This window comes from Narcine bancroftii, chromosome 12, assembly GCF_036971445.1.
Source record: "Narcine bancroftii isolate sNarBan1 chromosome 12, sNarBan1.hap1, whole genome shotgun sequence".
Taxonomy (NCBI): domain Eukaryota; kingdom Metazoa; phylum Chordata; class Chondrichthyes; order Torpediniformes; family Narcinidae; genus Narcine; species Narcine bancroftii.
In genome coordinates, this window is record NC_091480.1 from 57,546,248 (window position 1) to 57,573,882 (window position 27,635).

At 40.1% G+C, this 27,635-nt stretch overlaps 2 protein-coding genes across 6 annotated transcripts in view; one reads left to right on the forward strand and one right to left on the reverse strand.

Moving 5' to 3' along the window:
- Positions 1 to 17,862, forward strand: part of LOC138747129 (E3 ubiquitin-protein ligase MARCHF9-like) — a 58,404-nt gene extending 40,542 nt beyond the window's left edge. Inside the window, exons 3-4 of the mRNA XM_069906082.1 lie at positions 1,237 to 1,429; positions 17,540 to 17,862. Coding sequence (XP_069762183.1) covers positions 1,237 to 1,429; positions 17,540 to 17,862 — 516 coding nt within the window. The remainder of the gene's footprint in view (positions 1 to 1,236; positions 1,430 to 17,539) is intronic.
- Positions 1 to 27,635, reverse strand: part of LOC138747131 (uncharacterized) — a 116,461-nt gene that overhangs the window by 34,403 nt on the left and 54,423 nt on the right. For 2 of the 5 annotated variants that reach the window (XR_011347323.1, XR_011347328.1), the window contains exons 2-3: positions 12,366 to 12,441; positions 1,947 to 2,070 (exon numbers count right to left, since the gene is read on the reverse strand). The gene's annotated coding sequence lies outside the window, so the exon portion shown is untranslated. Of the gene's footprint in view, positions 1 to 1,127; positions 1,850 to 1,946; positions 2,071 to 12,352; positions 12,442 to 27,635 lie in introns of those variants that run through there. The other 3 variants (XR_011347326.1, XR_011347324.1, XR_011347327.1) reach the window with 3 other exon arrangements.

The window sequence follows — 27,635 nt, forward strand, 5'->3', positions numbered from 1 at the left end:
TTACAATATTTACTTTATTCTCACACATAGTTCATTAACATCTGCTGCCTGCCATCAAGTGAATTGAAACTTGTGTCATCTGAACCTCTCAAACCCCTTCCTGGCTTCACCAACGCAGTTAGCTCTGAAAGAGCTGCCATCCCTTGCCACATTCAGACAGGGATATGACCCAGGCACAGAGGGAAAGGAGGTTTAACCAAAACAAATAGGCCAAGATAAAGGCAAGTGAGGCTGGATACAATTTATGAAGGAAATGGTAGGCAGATTGGCCGAGTAGGTGAGAATGGTGTCCTTTCAACCCCCCCACCCCCCCAAGTCAAAATCCAACCCAGGAAGGTGAGAGAGCAAGTATCTTGTCTCTGCTGGGGAAAAGGAGTGAGTTAAAGGAAGGTATGGAAGTGAGGGATGGGGGGAATGAGGGGAGAGCAGAAATGGAAACCCAGACACAAACCCAAGGCAGAAGGAACTCATGTAGGTGCTGGAATCTTGAGCAAACAAAGAGAACCTGGAAGGATTCAGCAGGTCAGACAGCGTTGAGAGGTCCCAACCTGAAATGTTGACTGTCAATTTCTACCCATGGATGCTGCTTGTCTCACTGAGTTCCACCAACTTCTCATTGTCTGCAGAGACCACAACCACATTACTTGTTGTTATCCCAGCCCACATTTGACAATGGAACCACACCGTTCTGAAATTTGATTGAAGGCACCTTAGCTGGTACAGAGCCCAGGCAACTGTTCCCCTGTATCCATTTTGTGCTTAATCTGGAGCTGCTCCGCACTGTAATGGCTAATTGCATCCCAATGCCAATCGATCTGTCATGTTAGAGTGCCTTTTTTTTGGAGCAGTCAACAGGTCTTGTTCTTTCAGCTCTAACTTGAGCCATCTCGTGGGCCAGACCTTCAGGTGACTGACTCCCTGGGATTGAGTGTCCCAAGAGGTCATAATTTCATGCGCAATTGCAATTAAGTCATGTGATACTAGCTACAGGTGCTTAGCTTTAATGTTCTTCTCTCTCCCTCTCGTTCCCAACCCTGGCCCCTCATTCACTTGTGTTGAAATCCCTCTCTCACTCATTCTTAATTTTTCTCCCCACCCACCCCTTTCTTACTTGTTCTTTCTCTGCTTTATTTCTACCTCCCCTTGTCTTGTCTCTGGTCTGTCACACCATTTTGCCACTCTCTCTTTCCACCTTGTATTCTCCCATCTTCTGTGCCCTCACCATTCCCATTCCAGTGGCAGGCAATCTCCCTCACAGTGATTGAAAAGGTGCAGATAGCCGCAATCATCCTTGGCTCCCTCTTCCTAATTGCTAGCATCTCCTGGTTAATTTGGTCCTCCCTCAGTCCGTCGGCTAAGTGGCAGAGACAGGACCTGCTCTTCCAGATCTGTTACGGGATGTATGGCTTCATGGATGTCGTCTGTATAGGTGAGCATCGCTGTATCAATGGTCAAACTGTAGATCGTGCTGTGGGCAGTGTCCAAGTGACAACCAAGGTTCAGATGCGCTAGTTTTGCACCAACTTTTAATTTAGGATTCTTGCTTTCCAGACTAACTTGTTCCATCTCAGCACCTCAAGAAATGTGGAACCTTTCCCATTTTCCTGCCTTCTTCTCTCCCCAGCAGTGTACATCTTGTCTTCAGTAGGTTTCAGGTTAACTCGGTTGACTGCACTTTCAAGCCCCACTCCAGGACTTGAGCACATTATCTACATTGTCCCTCCAATCGCCACACCACCGTTCTGTCCATCTCAGAGCGGGCATTATAATCCTTCCCATGACACAATATTAACACACTCTTGGATGTAGGGCAGGGAATTTTCCTAATATCCTGGCAAATGATCATCTCCTGAAAAAAACACATTAGCGAGCCATTCATTTTATTGCTGTTCGTTCTTACTGTGCGCAAATTGCCTGCCGTATTTGGCTCTGCAACAGTGACTTACCTCTCATAGCAATTCATTCAATGAGATGTTTCTCAGCAATACGATGAGGCGCTATAAATTGCAAATCTGCCACTTCTTGTCTGCTGCCTGGTTCCCATCTCTGGCTTGATGGACATTAACTTTTCTAAAAAAAAATCACAATTTTTTTTCTTATTTGGGCCAAACCTTCCTCATTTTTACTAAGCATGTGCAGAAAGGCCTCAAAGCATCTTGAGAGTGGAGCTCCCTCTCCATCCCTTTGGGTTGTATCTGGAGTGAGACAAAACTCCCATGATGCTCTCTGAGTGGACTCATGACTGGCCAATCAGCAATATTAAACAGATTCTTCAGTTAGAGTGTTCCCAGACACATTTATAATGTTTTATTCTTTCTGCTGAACGAGGTTTATATGCTGACCTGCATTGCAAAATAATGTTTGTGGGCTGTACAATGTTAACCATAGTTATCAGGATGACAAAGATGCAAATGGGAGGGACATATCCCACTCAGTCAGTCTTGAACTTTCCTGGGGGATGGTTGGCCATCCTGGCCTAGGCTCCTTGGTGACACCAGAAGGGTGCAAGTGATGAGGGTACCTTCGTGTTGTGCTCCATCATAGCGCCTAGCCACGTCAGCCTCGTTGAGTGCCCAGATGGATCAGGCAATGCTTTGGATCTGAAGGTTACAATTCCGTGGGGACTTGCTGACCGTCATGGGATCTAATCAGGCTGAAGAGATTACAAGAATCTTGTGGAATCACAAGACCAGAATGCCACTGAGGCTGAGGACATGATAAACATATTGCTTGCGGTAAGTCAGAGGACACATTGTTGAATAATATAACATATTTTGAAATGGAGAATATCAGAAAGCATTATGATAATGTCCCCTAATCTACTTTTAGGAAGGATATTCTTTGGTTGGCTGAGGGTATGTTTAATATCGCCACCTGCTCTGAGTCCCCAAAGTGTACTCAAACCAAGAAATAACAACTTTTATAGTGTTCGGAATGTAGCAAAAAGTCTTGCCAGAAGGTTATCAAAAAGCATTTGACACTGAGTCACAATAAGAGATGTCAGGACATGTGATGAAAATCTCAGCCAAAGAAGTAGGTTTTCAGGAGCGCAGAGACAGAAAGGTAGGGCAGTTTGAGGAGGAAATTCTGGAGCTTGAGACTCAGGCAGCTGAAGGAACAGCCACCAATAGAGGAATAAATTCAAGAATTATCAAAAAAAGCCAGGAATTGATGAGCACAAAGATCTCAGAGGGTTCTTGGGGTTGGAAACCATTACAGTGATAAGGAGGAGTGAGATCGTGTGGGGATTTGAATTTAACCGGGAACATACGAGCGCTGGTTTGCCATAAAGAGTGCATCCAAAACTACCCAGACCGATAGGAGCATGAGGAAACTGGCAATGCCACCCAGTTTATTTGAAGTACAGCCATCCTCACACAGCCTATCGGTCTGGGTAGTTTTGGATGCACTATTTATGGCAAACCAACCCTCGTATGTTCCGGTTAAATTCAAATCCCCACATGATCTCACTCCTCCTTATCACTGTAATGGTTTCAAACTCCGAGAACCCTCCCCCAAGTAGAATTTCTTAGTTGTGAAAACCAGGTCCACTTTGTAGTGATCAGAAATTTTAAAGTTCTTTAATAATACATAATATGAGACAAGGATGAAAGCCCACATTTATTTTCCATTCCTAATTGCCTTGAACCTAATTGAGGATATGGAAAGGCTGCAGAGAGACTTGGATAGATTAGGAGAATGGGCAAAGAGATGGCAGATGAAATACAATGTTGGAAAGTGGACGGTCATGCACTTTGGTCGAAGAAACAGATGGCAGACGATTATTTAGATGGGGAGAAAATTCAAAATTCTGAGGTGCAAAGGGACTTGAGAGTCCTCATACAAGATAACCTAAAGGTTGACCTCCAGGAGTCACGTGATGGAGTAGTGGCCGGACGGTGAACTCCAGCCCTCTCCAGAAAAGTCAGAAAAAAAAAGCAAAACACAAAGGCACAGAAATAAAAATCAAAGTAAAGTGAATATAAAGGTGGAAAGAAGATGGCGACGAAAAAAGAAAAGTCGAAACCAACGGTAAGAAGAGAGGAAGAGAAGACAACGGAAGATGAAGGAAAAGGCCTTACCTGTTCGAAGAGGCCCGCGGTGGAGAGAGAAACCCGCTCCCTCAGGTTGGTAGAATATGGACTACAAAAATGGCTCGTTGAGCCGAGTAAAAGTGCGCAACCGCGCATGAAAAAAAACACTGACGGGAGGGGTGACCAGCTGGGGAGTCGATCTCCACAGCCGGCAACGACAGCTGCAGAACACCTGCAGCAAGAGGAGAACACAGAAGACAACGAAAACAAGAAAGAAGAGAAGAAAAGGGCAACAAAGAAACAACAGATGGCCAACCCAGAGGAAGAAGAAGAGGAAGAGGAAGAGTACAGTGAAATAGAAGAAGAAGGGAAAGGCAAGATAAAGGATTTACTTTCTCTTATTAAAGAATACATGGAGTCATTTAAAGAATGGCAAGCGGAGGAATTTGATGATTTAAGAAGAAGAATAAACAATACAGAAGAGAAAATGAATAAAATAGATATGACCTTATCAGAAATGGGAAAAAGAATGGACGAGGTGCAAGAACGAGAAGCAGCAGTAGAAATGGAGGTAGAGGACTTAAAAAAGAAATTAGAGGAATCTAATAAAAAAGTTAAAGAGACACAAGAACTGTTAGCTCAGAAAATAGATATAATGGAAAATTATAACAGAAGAAATAACATAAAGATAGTGGGTCTTAAGGAAGATGAAGAAGGCAAGAATATTAGAGAGTTTATAAAAGATTGGATCCCTAGGATCCTAGGATGTCCAGAACTACAGCAAGAAATGGAAATAGAAAGGGCACATAGTGCATTGGCCTTTAAACCACAATCACAACAAAAGCCAAGATCTGTTTTAGTAAAATTCCTAAGATATACTACAAGAGAAAAGGTACTGGAGAAAACAATGGAAAAAGTAAGAGTGGTCAATAAGCCACTAGAGTACAAAGGGCAAAAAATCTTCATTTATCCAGATATAAGTTTTGAACTCCTGAAGAAGAGAAAGGAGTTCAATACAGCAAAGGCGATTTTATGGAAGAAAGGGTATAAATTTATACTAAAGCATCCAGCGGTATTGAAAATATTTATTCCAGGACAACAAAACAGACTATTCTCGGATCCAGAGGAAGCACGAAAATTTGCAGAACAATTACAAAATAGACTGAGAGATGAAGACGTGTAACGAGAGTACAAAAGACTGCAAATTAAAAAGACATAAGTTTTGAGCTCCTGAAGAGGAGGAAAGAGTTCAAAACATCGAAAACGATCTTATGGAAAAAAAAAACTATTCTTGGATCCAGAGGAAGCAAGGAAATTTACAGAACAACTACAAAACAAACAGAGAGATGAAGACATGTAATAAGAGTAAAAATGACCACGATTTATATGTATGTGGGTAAAGAGGTATATGTGTGTATATGTATAATGTGCATACATGAATGTATCCGTATTTAGAGGGAAATATAGATAATATAGACAAGAATTAATAAGGGAAGGAAAAGGAATAAAGGGAATTAAAAGAGTGACCTTTGTCACATATGAAAAGCGAAATCTTTTCTGGGGGGGCTGGGTAGGGGGGTATTACAGTCACTGCAAAATCAGCTGACGCTTGCGAGTGAATTCGCAAATCCAAATGGAGAGGGGAGATGTGGTTGTCCGACAAGGGATAAAGGACAGCTCAGGAGGGGAAGGGGGGATTGGGGCTAAAGAAGTTTTAAATAGGAGAATAAGGAAAATGTTTGATGTTTTAGGAATGTTGTCTTATAAAGGATTCAAAACAAGAAAACAGAAATGGATAAGAAGGAAAAGTAATGATGGAGAAACGGAAAGGGAAGATAAACAAAGTATAAAATGGCTACATTGAACTATATGACTTTAAATATTAATGGAATACATAACCAAATTAAAAGGAAGAAACTGCTAAATTTACTGAAAAAAGAAAAAATTGATATAGCATTTGTGCAAGAAACACATTTAACTGAATTGGAACATAAGAAATTAAAGAGAGATTGGGTAGGACACGTAACAGCAGCATCGTATAATTCAAAAGCAAGAGGAATAGCTATATTAATTAGTAAAAATGTGCCATTTAAAATAGAAGAGGAAATAATAGATCCAGCAGGGAGATATGTAATGATAAAATGTCAGATATATTCGGAGTTTTGGAATCTACTCAATGTATATTCACCTAACGAAGAAGATCAAAAGTTCATGCAAGATATCTTTTTGAAGATAGCAGATACGCAAGGGAACATATTAATAGGAGGGGATTTCAACCTGAATTTGGATTCAAATATGGACAAAACTGGGAAAAAAATTAACAGAAAGAACAAAGTAACCAAATTTATAATTAAATCGATGGAAGAAATGCAACTTTTGGATATATGGAGGAAACAACATCCAAAGGAAAAGGAATATTCATATTACTCGGCTAGACATAAAACATACTCAAGAATAGACCTATTTTTGTTATCAGCTCGTATGCAAGATAGAGTAAAAAAAACAGAATATAAAGCTAGAATACTATCGGACCATTCACCCTTAATATTGACAGTAAAGTTAGAGGACATCCCTCCAAGAATGTATAGATGGAAATTAAACCCCATGTTGCTTAAAAGGCAGGATTTTAGAGAATTTATTGAAAAACAAATTAAAATGTATTTTGAAATAAATACGGAATCAGTGGAAGATAAGTTTATACTATGGGATGCAATGAAAGCATTCATTAGAGGGCAAATAATAAGTTATGTAACCAAGATGAAGAAGGACTATAATCAGGAAACAGAGCAGTTGGAAAGGGAAATAGTAAATATAGAAAAAGAATTAGTAATGAAGGAAGATATTACTAAAAGAAGAGAATTGGCGGATAAAAAAATAAAATATGAAACACTACAAACATATAAGGTGGAGAAAAATATAATGAAGAAAAAACAGAAATATTATGAACTAGGTGAAAAAACGCAAAAATCCTAGCATGGCAGCTTAAGACAGAACAAGCTAAGAAAATGGTATTGGCATCAAGGAAAAAAGACAAACAAATTACATATAATCCAAAAGAAATTAAGGAAAACTTCAGAGAATTCTATGAACAATTATACCGAACTGAAAACGAAGGGAAAGAAGGGAAAATAGATGAAAATCTGACTAAAATTGAACTACCAAAACTACAAATAGAGGAACAAAATAAATTAACAGAGCCAATTGGAATAGTAGAAATACAAGAGATAATAAAAAAATTACCAAATAATAAGACACCAGGAGAGGATGGATTCCCAATAGAATTCTACAAAACATTTAAAGACTTATTAATTCCGCCCCTCCTGGAAGTAATCAACCAGATTGATGAAACACAAAGCTTACCAGATTCATGTAAAACAGCAATAATTACAGTAATACTAAAGCAAGGGAAAGATCCACTCTCACCAGCGTCATATAGACCAATATCTTTACTTAACACAGATTATAAGATAATAGCTAAACTATTAGCAAACAGATTAGCAGAGCATGTACCAAAAATGGTAAATTTAGACCAAACTGGATTTATCAAAAAAAGACGCACAACAGACAATATTTGTAAATTTATTAACTTAATTCATGCAGTAGAAGGAAATAAAGCACCTACAGTAGCAGTTGCTTTAGACGCAGAGAAGGCCTTTGACAGAGTAGAATGGAATTATTTGTTCAAAGTATTGCAAAAATTCAGTTTACCGGAGAAGTATATTAATTGGATTAAAGCATTATATAAGGGACCGTTAGCGAAAGTGACAGTAAATGGACAAGTATCAAACCAATTTAACTTAAGCAGGTCAACACGGCAGGGATGCCCACTATCACCTTTATTGTTTGCGTTAGCTATAGAACCACTAGCAGAACTGATAAGAATAGATAATAATATAAAAGGAATAAAAATAAAAGACAAGGAATATAAAATCAGTTTATTTGCGGATGATGTTATAGTGTACTTAACAGAACCAGAACTATCAATAAAAGAATTATATAAGAAATTGAAGGAATATGGAGAAGTGTCGGGTTATAAGATAAACGTAAATAAAAGTGAAGCAATGCCTATGAATAATGCGGATTTCTCAAAATTTAAGAAGGAATCACCATTTAGATGGCAAATGCAAGCAATAAGATACCTAGGTGTACAAATAAACAAAAATCTTGGCCAACTATATAAACTCAATTATTATCCACTAATTAAAAAATTACAGGACGATTTAGAGCATTGGAAAGATTTACTACTAACACTAATAGGAAGGATAAACTGTATTAAAATGAAGATTTTTCCAAGGATATTATACTTATTTCAGGCATTGCCAGTACAACTGACAGAGAAATTCTTCAAGGAGTTAAAGAAAATAATAAGGAAATTTTTATGGAGAGGGAGGAAACCGAGGATAGCACTAGATAAATTAACAGAATGGTATAAACAAGGAGGCTTACAACTGCCAAACTTTAAAAATTATTATAGAGCCGCACAATTAAGATACCTATCAGATTTTTATCAAACAAGGGAAAAGCCAGATTGGACGAGATTAGAATTAGATAAAATAGGGGAAAAGATACCTGAACACATATATATATATATATAAATGGGATGAAAAATTGGTACAACATAGAAGTTATCCAGTATTACATCATCTCCTCAATATTTGGAAGAAGATTCATGTAGAAAGAAATAAAACAAATTATCAATTACCAAAACTAATATTGACGCAAAACAAGTTACTCCCTTTTACAATAGATAACCTTTCCTTTAGAGAATGGGAAAAAAAAGGGATTAAAAGAATAGAAAATTGTTTTTCAGGAAATAGATTCTTATCCTTTGAACAAATGAAAGATAAGTACAATATAATTCAAGATACAGCGCTGGCATATTACCAATTGAGATCCTACTTGAAGGATAAATTAGGAAGCAGTTTGAGTTTGCCAGAGGCAAGTAACTTTGAATATGTGATTACAGATACAATGATAATCAAAAGATTTATAACAAATATGTATATTAAACTGCAAGAAAAGGAGAATGAGGAAACAAATGGTAAAACTAAACAAAAATGGGAACAAGATTTAAATATAAAGATAAAAAAGGAAACATGGGAGAAGTTATGTTCTGGAACGATGAGAAATACAATAAATACGAGGTTACGTATGATACAATATAACTGGATACACAGGCTATACATTACACCTCAAAAGTTAAATAAATGGGACCCAACAGTATCTGATAGATGTTTTCGATGTAAAAATGAAATTGGAACAACAATTCATGCAATCTGGACATGTGAGAAAGTAGAAAAATTTTGGGAAGATCTTTTTCTTTTTCAATCTTTTTATTATTATTATAATTTATAAACACATACAGTTCAAAGAGATATAAAAAATACATAGTAAGTAATGAATTAATACAGAGATATTAAACAATAATATTACAGAATAAAAATATATCATAAAAATTTTTTTTAGATCAGTTTAGGGTGTGAACTATCTCTAAAAAAAAGATAATTAATAACAATATATGAAAAAAGAGAAAAAAAACCCCAAAAAAGAAGAAAAAACAAATCTGAATTTAAAAAAAACTTTAAAAAAAAACCTACAGATATAGCTAAACCACGCCGATCACTCCGATCTCATCTTACAGCCCAATTATCATACATAATCATAGAAAGAAAACAGAGCCAGATCAACTCACCACAAATATTGAATAAATGGTCGCCAGGTTAACTCAAACTTAGAAGGGGATTCATAGACAGAGTTTCTAATTTTCTCTAAATTTAAACATAGTACAGTTTGGGTAAACCATTGGAAAACAGTGGGAGGAATAACCTCTTTCCAATTCAATAGTATAGATCTTCTAGCCATTAGTGTAAGAAAAGCAATCATACGATCCGCAGGAAGAGATAAATAAGTCAAATCTATCATAGGTAATCCAAAAATTGCAGTAATGGGATGTGGTTGTAAATCAATATTCAAAACAGTAGATATAATGGAAAAAATTTCCTTCCAATAATTCTGTAAAGAGGGACAGGACCAAAACATATGTGTAAGGGAAGCTATTTCCAATTGACATTTATCACATATAGGATCGATATGAGAATAAAAGCGATGGAGTTTATCTTTAGACATATGAGCTCTGTGAACAACTTTAAACTGTATTAGTGAATGTTTTGCACATAGAGAAGAAGAGTTTACCAGTCGCAGAATTTTATTCCAATGTTCATTAGAAATATGAAGGTTGAGTTCTCTTTCCCAATCATTTTTAAACTTTTCAAAAGTCCCAGAATTTATTTTTGTAATTATATTATATAATTTAGATATCACACCTTTTGGAGGGAATTTTGAATATAGTATATCCTCTAAAACAGTCGTAGTCTCCCGATTGGGAAAAGAGGGTAAAGTCGAAACTAAGAAACTCCTAATCTGCAAATATCGAAAGAAATGAGATCGAGGTAAATCATATTTCATGGATAATTGTTCAAATGACATGAAAGAGTTATCCAAGAATAAATCCGAAAAGCATGTTATACCTTTAACTTTCCAGAGTAAATAAGCTTGATCAATTAGAGAGGGATGAAAAAGGAAATTTAGTACAATAGGAGTTTCCAAGATAAAATGACTTAGGCCAAAAAATCTCCGGAATGGGAAGATCTAAATCAGATATTAAATAAAATAACAGAAAACAATATACCAAAGAATCCAGAGATCTTCCTCCTAAGTAACATAAAAAACAAAGAATTTGGAATTGATTTGGATGGTGCACAAAAAAGATTTGTTAAGATAGCTCTAGCAGTAGCAAAAAAATGTATTATGTCAACCTGGAAATCGGAAGATAATTTGAAAATACAACAATGGTATATAGAAATGAATAAATGTATTCCATTAGAAAAAATAACATATAGTTTAAGAAATAATATTGAAATATTCAAACAAATATGGGAGCCTTACATTAAATACAATAGCGAAAACCTACCGGGGACAATCATTACCTAAGTTGATGGAAGGAGAAGGAAATGAAAAGAATGGACTCAGTAGAATTTCTGGTGTATTTTTGTTGAATGACAACATTGTCTGACTGGTTAAATGTATCCTAGATTGTATACCTTAAATGGACGGGAGGGGGGGGGGTGGGGAGGGTGGGATGGGAGGAGGGAGGGGGGGGGAGAAAATGGCACTGTATATGTGTGAAAAGGAAAAAGTGTGTACCATGGTTAATGTGATTTATGGTGTGAAAAATAAAAAATTTTAAAAAAAAGGTTGACCTCCAGGTTGAGTCGGTGGGGAAGAAGGCGAAGGCAACATTGGCTTTCATTTCTAGAGGGATAGAACAGTGATGTAACGTTGAGACTGGTGAAACCTCACTTAGAGCACTGTGTACTGTTTTGGGAGCCGTATTTGAGAAAAGATGTGTTGGCGTTGGAGAGGGTTCAGAGAAGATTTTCTAGAATGATACCAGAAATAAAAGGGTTAGTATATGAGGAACAATTGTCAGCTCTTGGACTGTACTTGTTGGAGTACAGAAGGATGAGGGAGGACTGCTGAATGCTGAAAGGCCTGGACAGAGTTGGTGTGGCAAGGATGTTTCCCATGGTTGGAGATTCTAGGTCAAGAAGGCATAACTTCAGGCTAAAAGGGCGTCAATTTAAAACAGAGATGCAGAAGAACTTCTTTAGTCAGAGTGTTGTGAAGTCTGTGGAACGTTGCCACAGGCGGCTGTGGAAGTGAGGTCGTTGGGTGTATTTAAGGTAGAGATTGACAGGTATTTGATTAGTCAGGGCATCAAGGGGTTACAGGGAGAAAGCTGGGGAGTGGGGCTGAGTAGGTGGATGAATTAGAATGGTGGAGCAGACTCGATGGGCCAATGGGCCCACTTCTGCTCCTATATCTTATGATTGTGATCTTGTGAACCAGTCACGGATAACCCAGACTGGAGAAGGAAAGCAAATTTCCACCCCTAAAGGAATCAGGTGGATTTTGATATCCAGGAGTGTCATCATTTGAATTGCTCATGTTTCCCATTAAATTCCATATTTATTTAATTACCTGAAATAAACTCCCCATCATAGTGGTGGGATCTAAACTTGTGTCACTGGATCAATGGGCCAAGCCTCTGGTTGTTAGTCTAGAATTTAAACCACTGCTACCATACCAGTAACAACTAGGGCAAAGGAGCACTGGGAATTTGCAAGCAAATCAATTATGTAGAATTGTCTGTAGAATTTTCCCAATTCGAATCTGTTTAATGCTTTTAAACTTTCAAAAATATACCTTGCTTTATAATCTTAATGGCTGGCTTCTAGTTTAAAGTAAAGGCACCATACCTGCCTGGCCTACCTCAGTGGGAGTTCTGGTGAACTCAAATTAGTCAGGAAACTCTCCATTACTTTTCAGTGGAAACAACAAAGAATATCTAGAAAAAAAATAAATGGTCAAGTTTAGGGATCAGCCATTCACCACATCAGTGTAGCAGTTAATGCAATGATGTTACAGTGCCAGCGATCAGGGTTCAGATCTGCACTATGATCTCCCAATATCTGTGTGAGTTTACTCCGGGAGACCCAGTTTCCTCCCACTGTTCAAAAGTCTACTGGGTTGTAAGACATTAGGCATTGGAGCAGAAATACAATAGGCTATTCAGCCCATCGAGTCTGCCCCGCCATTTAATGAACTGACTCAGCTCACTTTCCCACTCAGCCCCACTGCTCGGCCTTCTTGTAACCTTTGATGCTCTGGCTAATCAAGAACCTATCAGTCTCTGTCTTAAATATACCCAATGACTTGGCCTCTACAACCGTCTGTGGCAACAAATTCCACAGATTCACCACCCTCTGGCTGAAGAAATTCCTATGCATCTCTGTTCTAGCGGACGTCCTTCCATCCTGAAGTTGTGCCCTCTTGTCCGAGACTCTCCCATCTTGGAAAACATCCTTTCTACATCTACTCTGTCCATGTTTTTCAACATTTTAAATGTTTCAATGAGATTCCCCTCACATTCTCCTAAATTCCAATGGGTACAGGCCAAGAGCTGACAAACATTCCTGGAATCATCTTGTGAACCTCCTTTGTACCCTCTCCCCAACGTCAGCACATCTTTTCTTAAATACTCCCAAGTGAGGTCTCACCAGGGCCTTATAAAGCCTCAACATCACATCCCTGCTCATATATTTAATTCCTCTCAAAATGAATGCCAGTATTGCATTCGCCTTTTTCACCACCATCTCAACATGTAAGTTTACCTTCAGGCGATCCTGCACGAGGACTCCCAGATCCCTTTGCATCTGGGTATTTTCAGTTTTCTCCAGAGAAGATTCACAAGAATGGTGTTTCATGGTGTGTTAGGACCCTGCAGGAGTGTGTGGGGTTTCACAACATGTCAGTGACCTCAATTGGGTGTAAATTGGGCGGCATGGGCTCATGGGCAGAAAGGGCCTGTTACCGTGCTTTATGTCTAAAAATCAAAAACCATTTCCTTATTCCCTCACAGGATTCTTGAAAACAAAAATTGACACATAAGGACAGACCCCAGACAGGTTAAAAACTTAATCAAAGAGGATAGTTTTAAGGAACATCTTAAGGATATGAGAGAGAAGCAGATAGGCTTAGGGAGGGAATTCTGGTCCTTATAGCCCAGACAGCTGGCTGGTCAGCGATGGAATGGTGATTCAATTTGGGGGATGATTGAGAGACCAGGATCTCAGAGGGTTGGCAGGACAGGGGGGGTTTTTACAGAGAAAGGGAGGGGTGAACCCATCAGGGGATTTGAAGTCGAGGATAAGAATTGCAAAGTTGAGGAAGGGGTCAGTGGAGATCAGTGAGCCCGGGGGTGGATGGATGAACAGGACTCCATGTAAGACATGGGCAGCAGAGTTTTTGAATGTCCTGACAGAGAGTGAAATGGCCGAAAATATGTTGAAATGGTGAAGTCGAGATAAACCAGTGGGGCAGATGGGCTTGAGCAACAGACAAGCTGAGGAAGGGGTGAAATTATGGAGGTGTGAATGGGCTCAAGATTCAATGCTCAAGATTCCAGGATCTGCAGTCTATTGTAATCAAGAACCTATCAGGGTAATCCAGGGTCAGATTTAGGGAATGGAAGGGAAAACAGTAGAAGTAGAGCACTTTAAAACTGCAGCAAAAATGCAAACTGCTGGCTGAATGCAGAATAATGGGACGAGCTTAAGTGGACAATTTGATCAGTATGGTCAAGTTGAGCTAAAGAGCCTGTTTCTGTGCTGTAAAACTCTATGATTCCACAACTAAGAACCCAACAGATCAAGCAGCATCTATGGAGGCAAAGGAGTGGTTGATATTTTGGCTCAAGACCCTCCATCAGGACTGAATGTTGAAGGAAGATTGAGAAAGGAGAAATGCGTCAGTGGGTGATAGGTGCAACCAGGTGGGAGATTATGGGCCAATGCAGCCAAGAGGGGAAAGGATAGTTCTGAAACAGAGGCTGTTGGATGACAAGTGGAACCAGGTAAAGGAGGGATGATATGCAGATGAGGGAGGGGATAAAAAAGCTGGGCCAAGGGAGAGAAACCCAGGTGGACGGGTGTGTGGGTGATGGGCAGAGAGAGCCAGGTGAGGCAGTAATGAATCTAGGTAACAGGGAGAATGGAAAAGGCGAAAAATAGGGCAAGAGAATCTTGGAGGTCGGGCAGAAGTGGGAAAGGAAGGCAAGGAGTGTGAGTTTCCTGAAATTGGAAAGTTGTTTGTTCAGGGCATTTGGTTGTAGGTCATCCAAGAAGAATACGAGTTATAGTTCTTCAATTTTGTGCTTGTCCTCTCCATAGCAATGGAGAAAGCTGAGGACAGACGAGTCAGTGTAGCAATGGGGAAAGCTGAGGACAGACGAGTCAGTGTAGCAATGGGGAAAGGGAGTTGAAATGTCACGCAACTAGGAGCTCAAGATAGCTATTGTGAACAGTGCAGGTGCTCTGATAAATGGTCACCTAGTTTATTCTTGATCTCGCTAATCTCGAGGAAGGTACAGCGAGAAGAGGAAATGCAAGAGACCAGGCTGGAGGCTTTAAGACTGTAATCTGGAAACTGAGCTGATGACTAGTCAATAGGATTCAGACACTCAGGTTAATGCAAGACTGCAACTCACAAAGTACAAAATGGAATTTCTCTTACTCCACTGAGCAACAGGAGGGAGATGATCTTATAACAGCTGATACTCTCAATTGCCTTGTTAGTGCCTCTGGTGGAAGTCATACTTGCGTTTTCCATCAAACTTTTCATAGAAAATTAACTTCTTTGCCGCAAGGAATAAAGGGGTCTTTAATAATCACTCAACTTACAAGGCCAAGTAAAAACTTTGGAAGTGATAATTCAGCTATCTTTAATAGAGATCTTTGCCGCCACCCCCCCCCCCCCCAACACACACACCCTTGAACTGTTCTGTTCACACCCCATGGTTTGTAACTGGGGAGGTGGGAGGGAGTAATGATCAATTGTGCAGGATGGAGATGTTGGCCTTGACAAGGTAGCTATACAAAAAGGCCCTGTTCAATGCAGTGTGAGCAACACCTGCAGTGACTGGGGTGCCTGCTGACTCAATGAAGAATGCCTGGGGTCTCTTGTCACTGACCAGACCAATGGAAGTCAAAGATATCTTTGATATCATTTCCTGTGTTTTAAATGTTCATTTCCCACATGGCAACATGTTCCAGCTTCTTTTCAGTCAAATGATGAGAGCCACGTCTTAAAATCTGGGCCAGGTTTCCTCATTTCCTTTCAAACACATGCTTCAGGTGAAATGGCTTTATCACTTAATTGAAATGGCTTCATGGAGGAGAGATCTGGATGTCTGCATTTATTTTGCACCTCCAATAATCTAGTAATGTTTGTGGGTGGCACGGATAGCTCAACGCTGTTACAGTGCCAGCAACCAGGGTTCAAATCTGGCGCTGTCTGTAAGGAGTTTTCTCTTGGTGCTCTGGTTTCCTCCCACCATTCAAAACACACTGGGGGTTGTAAGTTAATTGGGGTATTTGGGTGGCATGGGCTTGTGGGCTGTACTAATAAAGTTTTAAAAATGCATATAGACATGCGACTTATAGTGAAGTGCTGTCATTTGAGAGTGGCTCACCTTTATTGGACCTAACAGAACAAACTGTTGCAGGGCCTGTTGTAGCAGGCAATCAGTAGTTGCACATGCCCTACTCCGATACCACCTTTCGAGTTGGAGAATCATTGAAAATTTACCACAGTAAAAGAGACTGTTCAGACCACTGTCTGTGGTGTTGATCAAAAAGCTATCTAGCCTAATCCCTCCTTCCAACAAGTACATTTCCAAGTCATATTTGAATGTAGGGAGGGATTTCTGCCTTCACCACCCTCTGGTTAGAAAAACATCACCTCATCTCCTCTCTAATCCTTCACCACTTTAAATCTGTGGTTCCTGCTATGTACTAATGCATAGTCTCCCTTGGTATTCTTGTCTGAGGAAAACAACCAATACTGGTGTTCATTCCCATCTTTCCCCATATAAATAAATCAGTATCATCCCATGCAATCCTAAATGCTTGTAAAGTATCCCCTTAAATCCATACCTTAACCATTTCCTGTGGTATTGAGTTGGACATTCTCACAGTTTTTTAGCTGAAGAAGTTTCTACTGAATTCCAAATTGGATTTCTTAATTAATTTATACATTTCACACTGGCTGTATCCCTGTTAATATTCAATTAATTGAAATTCACCCACTGTACCCACCCTATTGTTTTATCACTTCTCATAAATTTTCCTTTCTATCTCCCTTGATTGTTTGGAGGTCTAGACTACCCTCCCAGTCGTGTGATTTACTGATTTATTTTGTTCAAACCATAATGGTCTCATTGGACGATCTTGTAACGTGCCATCCTTTCCACTGCTGTAATATTTTTAAAGTCAATATTGCTCCCTTCTCCATTCTCCTTTTCAGCCCCTTTCTTTCCCATCTGATTCAAGCCATCCCACACCAGGATGTCCTCATCCATGCAGCTCAGAGAGCTGCTGAAGGAAAAGTGCCGAGTGGCCCAGTCAATGGTTGGGCTCATCTGTACAATGGATTTGATTAATAGTGAAGGTCAAATTTAAATGACGAGGCTTGTAGTCAGAGGTAGAGGTACACTCTCTGTCAGAGTCCTTTAGCATGGAACAGGCCCTTCAGCCCAACTTGTCCATGCCTTCTGGGCTAGTCCAATTTGCCTGCATTTGGTCCATTTTCTTCTAAACCCTTCCTATCCATATTTTTGTCCAAATGTCTTTTGAACATTATAATAGTACCCACCTACAGCTTCCACTAACAGCTGGTTCCAGATGCGGACCACCCTCTTTGTGGAAAATGTTGATTCTCAGGACCCTCTTAAATCTCTCCCCTCTCACCTTAAATCTGTGCCCGCTATGTCTCTCCTGGGAAAAAGACTGTGAGCATTCACTTTATCCATGCCCCTTGTGACTTTATACTGTGATTACAGGATGTGCAAATTTTTGGTCTTAACAATTTGCATGCTCTTTTGCCAGGCCTCATCATTCACGAGGGATCATCTGTGTACCGAATCTTTAAGCGTTGGCAGGCTGTGAATCAACAGTGGAAGGTATTGAACTATGAAAAATCCAAAGACCTTGGGGAAGCCGTTAGTGGGACAAGCAAGATAGGGGGAAGGAATTCACGGACGAACCACTCATCAAACAATGACAGGAGTTCCAATCAGCGCACTGGAACCATTTTAAATCATCACTGTGGATATACCATCCTGCACATTCTCAGCTATCTGAGACCGAACAACCATCAGAATAATAACAGTGCAAACAGAGAGCTGGTTATGCGAGTTACAACTGTCTAAAGCTAAACAAGAGAGACCACTCACTGAACCTCATTTCAAACAAAAACAGCAAAAACTTTAAAGTACATGTGGCAAAGTACTGCTGGGAATGTGAGAATGAGTAAAACTAGAGGCTCAGAATGGTAACAGTGTAATGGGACACACTGGACCTCAATCTCTACGCCTGGAGTTTGCCATCTTTATTCTTTTCTAAACCATTTTTTAAAAAATGATCTCTTCTGAAACAAGGGGGGGGGGGTCGCGGGGAGGGAGAGGGAGGGAGGGAACTGATTTGGAGAGAAATGGAAGACAAGATAGTTTGGTGAAAAACTCAAAAAGCAGCAAGTGCAATAATGATCGTCAGTTCCAGGATGTTGGGGGATTTTGGCAATAAGTTCTATGTGTTCTTCATCTTTAAGTTATTGCATGTCACTGTTTCTCTCGACTCCTAACTCAAACCAGGAGGCAAATAATTTATATGCAAATAAATTTCTGATTTTTTAGGAGGGTGTCTTCAGAGAGCTGTAAATATAGGTCTGAGGATTATTAGGAGCATCATTTATACACAGTCTCCCAACTCGGTATTATGGATTTTGTTTATATGTACCTCTGGGAGTTCCTATCTTGCTCCAATAATGTCTATTCTGATATGTAAATAAGTGTCCAATCTTGGTACTGTGAAGTGTATTTTAATATATACAAGAGTGCCCTAACAAGGTACTTCAAAGTGCATTTGAATATATATATATATATATATATATATATAGGAGTGCCCTATCTTGGTTTCACAGATGTTTATCCAATAAATTGAAAGTAGTCCACCTCAAAAGGAAAGAATGTATTCTAAAATGTACAGGGCACTTTTTTATATATTAAAATACAATTCAGTATAAAGTTCCTTTTGTGTCGTTTTAATAACCTTGACGTGGCAGAAATATTTCATCCTGACATTCGTTACCATATCATATGACAATATTTGAACATCCAGACCCCTTCCCATTTTAAAGAAACCATCGATCTGGTTTTGCTTTATTATTTGATTTAGATAAAAGCATTTTTCAGTGAAGGATGGTAGACAGAGGAGCTAAAAGTGTTACAAAACAAGGACCCAACTTTGAGGTGGAAAGAATAAAAGGTTAATAATACTCAGTAGATACTAGAGTTGATCTCCTAATTTACTCTTCACTTTGGATGACCAATGGCAGAGCAGTTTCTCTACTCACTGAAACGAGAAGGTGAAGGCTTCACACAGTTAGGTGGCAAGTGCCTAATGAGGGTTGGAGACCTGCATGTCGTTACAGCACAAGCGATCGGGATCAGGGTTTGAATCCCACGCTGTCTGTAAGGAGTTTGTACATTCTCCTTGTGTCTGTGTGGGTTTTCCCCAGGGGTTCCAGTTTCCTCCCACCATTCAAAACATACTGGGGGTTGTAGGTCAAGTGGGTGACACAGGCTCATGGGCTGAAAGGACCTGTTACCATGCTATATGTCTAAATTAAAATTTATTTCTGCCCTCCAAATCCTACCTATGGGACTCTGGACTGAGAGCGGTATTGGGTTGAATTAGGTTTTGTGGCTTATCAGATTTTAAAAGGAAACATTTTGCCTTCAGCTGTGTTTTTCAAGCAAGCATTACACTTTAGTCAGGAGAGTGAATCTGGCATTGCTTGGTCTGAGGCTCCTTTCTGGAGTTTAGGTATTGAACAAAGTCTCTCATTTCTGGAATCACATCACAAAAGTCATTAAAGCTAATGAAGTTCTTTTGAAATTTAGTTGTTGTAATGCAAGGAACATAGCTGTCAATTTGCACAAAAAGGACACCCTTGGCTACATGTCCCAAGGTTGTGAAAGTCTGTTTTTCATTTTGACCTTCTCTCATTTATGTCTCGTGATCAATGCAATCACAGGGCCACCCCTTCGCTTGAGTATGGAGTTTTATTTATTGACAGGATGTAGGCATCCCTGGGAGGACGGCATTTATTGCTCATCCCCATTTGTTCCTTGAGAAGATGGGGTTGAACTACACTTATGAATCACTGCAGAAGATACTGCTGTTGCTTGGGACTTCCAGGATTTATACCCAGCAAAGATGAAGGAACTGCAATATATTTCCATAAGAAAAGAGAGATCAAGTTCCTCCTGGTCTCCTGCAGACAATATTTAAACAACGCTGCATAAAACTTGCTAAAATAGATGACCTGGACGTTATAACATTGCTGTGGTAGGATCTTGCTTTGTGATTTGGCTGCCTTATCAAAACATTTACCGCATGAGCTGTAAAGGATTTTGAGACATCCTGAAGGAATGTGAAAGGCACTATGGAAATGGAAATCTTTTCTCTGTCTTTAAAGTGGCAAAGAGAATTTTGCTAAGTAAAAACATGTCATTTCATTGTAAGGGCCGCCTTCTTGCTGGATGCAACATTTTCTGACATTTGTTCGAACTGACTGCCAAATGGAGATTAGAGGCCCTGTGCTTTTTCACAACATACAGTAACGTCTCATCATTGCTGTTCCTGATCTATAGCTTCATTGTAAGGAACCTTTGAGGCATGCTGTCATGGCAACATAACTGCCTTTTATGTTGCAGCAATCTTCAGCACTTCGATTGCCACCTGCAGTGACAAAAAGCCTGTGCTTTCTAAACAGATGTGGTTTCAATGTGAATTCCTTAGGCCCAATGTCTCCCACATGCTTATTTATTTCTATTTGCAGAGAGCTTGGATTCTGAAATCTATCCTTTTCTGATGCCATAAGGATCACCGAGGGGAAAAGACAGGTTCTTAAAGAGCATAATTCAAATCAAACTGTCTTTTGTATTTGAAATAATAGTGATGCAAAAGCAATGCATGTGGAATCTGTTGGTTCTGGGCTGATTCTCCCAACACAGTTCTTGCACAGATACTACTGCTTTTCACCAATAAAGATTGTTTTACATTCATTCAGAGGATAGTGAGTGTTGCCTGCAAGACTGACATTTATTGCACATTCAAATTGCCAGTCAGAAGGTGGTGGTCAGCCACTTCCTCGAACTGCTGCAGTCCTGGTGCTGTTTAGGTAAGAAGTTGCAAGATTTAGATTCTGGAGCAATATGTTTCCAAGTCAGGATAATGTGGGACTTGGAGGAGTAAATCACAAGCAATGGTCTCTTGGCTCTTTTAAGTAGCAGAAGCAGTGGGTTTGGGAGGTGTTGTTTAATTAGCCTGGAAAAGTAACTGCATTGCAGTTTTAGAAGATGCACAATGCAGCTATGGTGTGCTGGTGATAGAGGGACTGCCAATCTTGAATTGCGTTGATCTTGGGTGCTGTTGCACCCATCCAGGAAAGTGCAGAGTATTCCATCACATTTTTTGCCTTATTTATCCTGGAAAGGCTTTTTTGATATCAGCTAACCTTTGATTAAAATTAGTCTCTTAAGGGGTGGATGAGCGATGTTGCAAACCCTTTAATTAAAATGAATTGCATTTTAATTGTTTTGCATTAAAAAACACTAACAATAGGTTTACTAGATCTGAGGTCAGTAGTGGTGGGGCAGAGTATTTAATTTATTTGGAGCTTCCTTGGCACAGTTCTTTGCATAGTGAAAGGTTTGCATCAATTGTGAAATTGCTAGGAAGCATCTAATAAAATGGGTGATCCATATGCAAGGATGTGACCCAAATGAGATTAATTTCTAGGTAGTAAAAGACAAGCTGTTGCAGCTGAATAGGACGTTATGACACTGCACCTGGAATATTGTGTACAGTTCTGGTCGGCACACTATAGGAAGGATGTGATTAAACTAGAGGAGGGTGTAGAAAAGAGTCACACCAGGACTGGTCTGCTTGAATTACTAAGAGATACTGGATAGGTTGGAGCTGTATTTCTTGGAGCATGGATGGCTTAGGGGTGGTGTTCCATCTCGGCTGTGTATGCACATATGCACACAAATGATCAGTGTGCTCGCACACGCACACAGAACCCACAGTGTGCAGGCACACAAATGTGCGCTCATTGATTTCCTTTCTGCGCGCATAGCTTAGAGGGATCACTGTTGGGGGGGGGGGGGGTGACCTTGTAGAGGTTCATCATGAGGGGCATGAATAAGGTGGATTGCCACAGTTTTTTTTAAATCTTGGGGAGAGAAATCTCAAACTAAAGGGCACAGGTTTAAGGTGAGGGGGAATAGATTCAAAGGGGATCTGAGGGACAACTTTTTGACACAGGATGGTAGAGGAAGTGGTGCAACCAGGTAGAATTATGTTTAAGAGACATTTGGGCGGAAACATAGATGAGGATTAGAGGGCAATGGGCAGAATGCAGGCAAATGGGACTAGTCCAGGTAGATACCTTGATCAGCATGGACGAGTTGGAAAGAATAACTGTATAACTCTACAACTCTTCAACATTGGAGAAAACAAATGCATATTGGGTGACTACAGTGTACCCCAGTTCAGTTTGCAAATGTAGACCTAAAAATGTTTTGCCACTGATTTTTGTTTGTACTCAGCATCTGATGCCTCTTGTGTCAGTGGCCAGCATTGACGGATTCCAGTTGCTCTGGTGCCACTTTTTCATGGTCTCAATGTCCCGGTGAAACCTTTCACCGTGTTCGTCACTGGCTGCACCAAGATCAACAGGGAAGGAGTCCAAGTGCAAATGCAGAAAATGAATTTTCAATGACATTTCTACTTCAAGCAGACAAAATATGAGGAAATAACAAAAAATAGGTTATATCTAAAAAAACAGTATATGATAAGAAGGTTTTAAGGTGATTTTCATGATCAGCAGGAAAAAATCCATAAAATACACCCAAAAGTGTTCAGGAAGCAAAATCTTCATTGTCCAGTGTAATCCAAAACTCTTGGGATTGTGGTGATGCCAGACTAGCAGATTTCTGGACTATTGAACTTTACTCCTATTCATACTCATATTCACACACTGAGTTAACATTTTTTACATGTTACACTGCAGTATCAAACTTAACCACATTCCTGATCTGGCGTTCTGAACCACAATCCCAGCTCCAGCCACACTACCCGGCCCCAGCTATACTCTGGACCTTAGGCTCTGACTGCATAGCCTGCTTGCACTCTGGACCCTCCACTCACACTCCAGATGAGTAAGGTGCCAGACCATCAGGACTTCCAAACAATCGGATGCCAGATGATTGGAACTTAACTGCACTTAACACCACCTCCAAAAGACTAGCTGCCATTAACAAGCCTTCATCACCCTCTTTCAATGGATGCCAATCTGTGTCATCCATTTCCTTTTGATCACAAACATTCCATTGAGCAAACAATAAGAAGTTGCTGAGACTCAGTGGGTCAGGCAGCATCCATGGAGAGAGAAATAGACAGTCAATGTTTTAGGTCAGGTCCCTTTTTCGAGATGGTTAATTTCCCTCCATGCATGCTGGCTGACCTCCTAACTCTCTCCAGCATCTCATTTTTTGTTCAAGGTTCCAGCATCTATAGTTCTTGTGTTTCTACAGACATTCCCTTTGTCCTCCCTGCTCCCCACCATTCTACCTTCTCTGAAACTTAAAACATGCTTGTTTTCTAAATGATCCCAGTTCTGACAAAAAGTAATTGAATTGAAATGTTGACCTAAAAAACTGCAGAGGCGGTACATTCAAAATCTGATGAAGGATCCTGGACCTGAAATGTTCCTATTTCTTTGTCTAGTTTTATGACCTGAAATAACGGTTGGCGTAGCAGTTAGCACAATGCCGTTACAGTGCCAACAATCAGGATTTGGGTTCGAATCCCGTGCTGTCTGTAAGGAGTTGTACGTTCTCCCATGTCTACGTGGGTTTTCCCCGGGGGCTCTGGTTTCCTCACTGTTCAAACCGTACCAGAGGTGGAAGTTAATTGGGTGTAAATTGGGTGGCACAAACTTGTGGGCCAAAATGGCCTGTTACTGCGCTATATATCTAAATATTAAAAAATTTAATTAACTCTGTTTCTCTCTCCACAGATGCTGTCTGGCTTGATGAGTGTTTCCATCATTTTCTGTTTTTTTCTGTCTGGAATAAAATTGGGGAAACACTTCTAGAGTGGATGGCAGTAATATGTTTTTTTTATTTCCTCAAACACAAATCACAAATCACTTCTTGACCAATCCTTGTGGCACCCACTAGTCACAGCCTGCTGACCAGAAAAAGATCTGTTCATTTCCTCTCTTTCTATCCATTAACCAGAAGTTAGAAGGGAGGGCCAGGGAGAACAAATGGGGAGGTCCGTGCTAGGATGGTTACTGGGAGAGACTGAACGATACAAGTGGAGGCAGTGCCTTCTGAGAGAGGTTGATAAGGGACAAAAGGAGTCGCAGGAGGATGCGTAAAGAGTACATCACTGAAATCTAAAATTAACAGAAAGAAAAATTAAAAAGATAACTGAAAGAAAAAAACTAAAAAGCTGGAAATATGAGATACAAGGATGGAACAACTGATTATCTGAAACTAAGTCAATGTCGCTTTGGGACACGTTAATATGCTTTGTTATTGGGGGTCTGGAGGGAGATTTGGGCTCACACTGCGGTCAACCCCACACCCATTTTTGTTACTACTTAGGGATTTTATGGTTGATATTTATATCGTTTTTTTCCCCCCACAAAGTACCTGTTCAGCTGCAGAAGGTAAGAATTTGAGTGCATGTGCAGATTGTACAAGATGTATGACAATAAACACATCATCATTATGCAACACCAAGTCAAAGAGGCCGATTTAAGGAATGTGTTAAAGGAAGAACCAGGTTTTTTCTCATTTACACCCCACTGTATTTTTTGCCATGTCTCATTCACTACATAGAACCAAGTTGTTGCTGCCTCTGGTGATTGAGCAGGGCAACGTGCACGTTGTTGTACGTGAAGGCTTGTTTAGCTCCCATTTCTTGTGTTCCTTCACCGCACTGGGTGTGCGGCTTATATTAAATCCAGTGAAGTAAAACAATCCTTCTTAGGTCCAAATCAACTCAGTTCCAAATCAGTATAATAGTGCACAAAGAAATGATTTGAGATTTTAAAAACAGAGTGTTAGTTATTAGTTATTAATTGTTGGATTTCTCCTGACATTCTCCCCAGAGTGTGAGGTTGTAATTACAAGACTCAGCCGTAGAGCGATGGATGTTAGTTGATCCCTGGGAGACTTTGTAATGCATAAATATTGGGAGAATTTGGTAAGATGAGAGTAGGTTACATACATACACACATTTTAAAACAGATCTTAATTGAAATATTGAAGAATTCATATTCAGTGAACTTTACAGAAACAATGGAGAATTTTATGCACATTTCACAAGTAGGTGCAGATTGAAATGAATAGACATTGTTTGAATTGGAGACAGGCTGGCTAGTTAAATAACTATAAGGCTTCTGACCTTTTTAAAAAGTGCTCACAGAAAGGTCACTCCTGGGTTTTGTTTACCTCAGACAACTGCTTGATCAAGAAGGAGAACTCCTGTGGTTTGCTGAAGAAGGTGGGGGTTTTGTAAGTGAGAGAGTCACATGGGCTTTCTAGCAGTCTCAGTTGAAGAGCGAGAGAGAGAGAGAGTGGAGACAAGTTCTCTCAGCTAGTGTGTGTGACACTGAAAGCAGCTGAACAGTGCAAGCCAGGAGAAGCTTGTTGGAAATAGAAAGTTCCAGAATGGCAGATGGCTGAAAGTGCTATCTGTCTGATGTTTCTCTTGGAATAAGGGGAACAGAAAGGAACTCTGTGGTAGCCTGAAAGAAAGAGGTTATCATCTGGAGAACCCTGATAGGGCAAGTTTCATCAGTGAGACATTGAGGTGATTAATGGTGGTGGAAATGCTGGAACAACAAATCTTTCTCTGCGACCCCTACAAGAACCTTCCTGAGCGGTAAACATTTACTTTCCAAGCACCAAAGCCTGGTGAACTTTATACATGCGCACAGTATAATTGCCTGCATCCAGAGAATTTGGAAGAAGGAGAAGTGAGATTGAATTGTGAACCAAAGAACTTTTCTTAAATTTACACACATATCATACACATGCACTTAGAATTAGAAAGAGGTTAATTTGGGTTAGTTAAGTACAGAGATAAGTTAAAGTTTGATTCTGTTTTCATGTTCAAAGATAATTAAAAACAACTTTTGTTTAAGTAACTACTTGTCTTGGTGAATGTCTATTGCTGCTGCGTTTTGGGGTCCTTTGGGCTCATAACAACTTTCATTCAGAGGATCAGAGACTCCTATTCCAATCAATGAAAGGTTCTTCACTCTGTCATTTCTCACTTGCTACTCATGGTATTCAAATGGTACGTCTTCTAGAACTAATTGAAACATAAGAACATAATAAAAATAGGAGCAGGAATTGTCCATCCGGCCATCGGGCCTCCTCTGCCATTCAATGAGATCATGGCTGATCTGATGTTCGGCTCATCTCCACCCACCTGCCTTTTCTCCACATCCATTAATTCCCCCACTATGTAAAAATCTATCCAACCTTGTTTTAAATATATTCACTGAGGTCACCTCCACTGCTTCAATGGGCAGTGAATTCCACAGATTCCCCACCCTCTGGGAAAAGCAGTTTCTCCTCATCTCCATCCTAAATCCACTCCCCTGGATCTTGGGGCCATGTCCCCAAGTTCTGGTCTCCCCCACCAATGGGAACAACTTACCTGGCTCTTATCTGATCTATGCCTTTCATAATTTTATACATTTCTATAAGATCCCCTCTTATTCTTCTAAATTCCAGCGAGTCCAGGTCCAGACGACTCAATCTCTCTTCATAGGCTAACCCCCTCATCTCTGGAGTCAACCTCCTCTGCAATGCCTCCAAAGCCAGCACATCCTTCCTCAATTAAGGAGACCAGACTGCATGCAGTTCTCTAGATGCTGCCTCACCAGTACCTTGTACAGCAAAACCTCCCTGCTCCTGAACTCAATCTCTCTCGCAATGAAGGCCAATGTTCCATTTGTTTTCTTGATGGCCTGCTGCACCTCCAAACCAGCCTTTTGTGAATCATCCATAAGCACTCCCAAGGCTTTCTGCATGGCAGAATGTTGCAATCACTTTCCATTTAAATAATAATCTGATCTTCCATTTTTCCTTCCAAAGTGGATAACCTCACATTGACCAACAGTTGCTCCATCTGCCAGACCCCTACCCAGTCATTTACCTCTCTCTCACCTCTTGAGTCAGACAGTTGTGGATTCAAATACAGCTCCAGAGACGTGAATCCAAAAAACTAGCCTGTAACTGAGTACAGCGTTGAATGTCAGAAGGGCTGCCTTGATAGAGCACTACATTCACAGAGAGGACTGCTACCCTATGGAGGAGCCATTTTTCAAATGGCACAATAAGTCATGGCCTTCCTGCATTCTTACATGGGAACACATTTAGCGTAGTAGTTAGCGCAATGCTGTTACAGCACCAGTGACAGGAATTGGGTTTGAATCTTGCAGTCGGTAAGGAGCTTGTACGTTTTCCCTGTATGTGCGTGGGTTTCCTCTGGGGGCTACCACCGTTCAAAAACGTACAGGGGTTTTAGGTTAATTGGGTGCAATTGGACAGCACAGGCTCGTGGACTGGAAGGGCCTGTTACCATGCTGTATGTCTAAATAAAAAGATTGCAAAGCATCCCACTGTGACTTTTGAAGATGAGTGTTATCCTTGTGGTCTCTTGCTCGACCCAGTCATGATAAAGTTAAATGTTTGTGGCAGCTTGAAGCCACATTTCCCACATAACATGGACCATGATTAGTTGTCTTCAAAGTGTCCTGAGACACTCTGAGATTGTGAAAGACTATAGAAATGCATGTCTTTTTCCTCCCCTCTGACTCAGATGA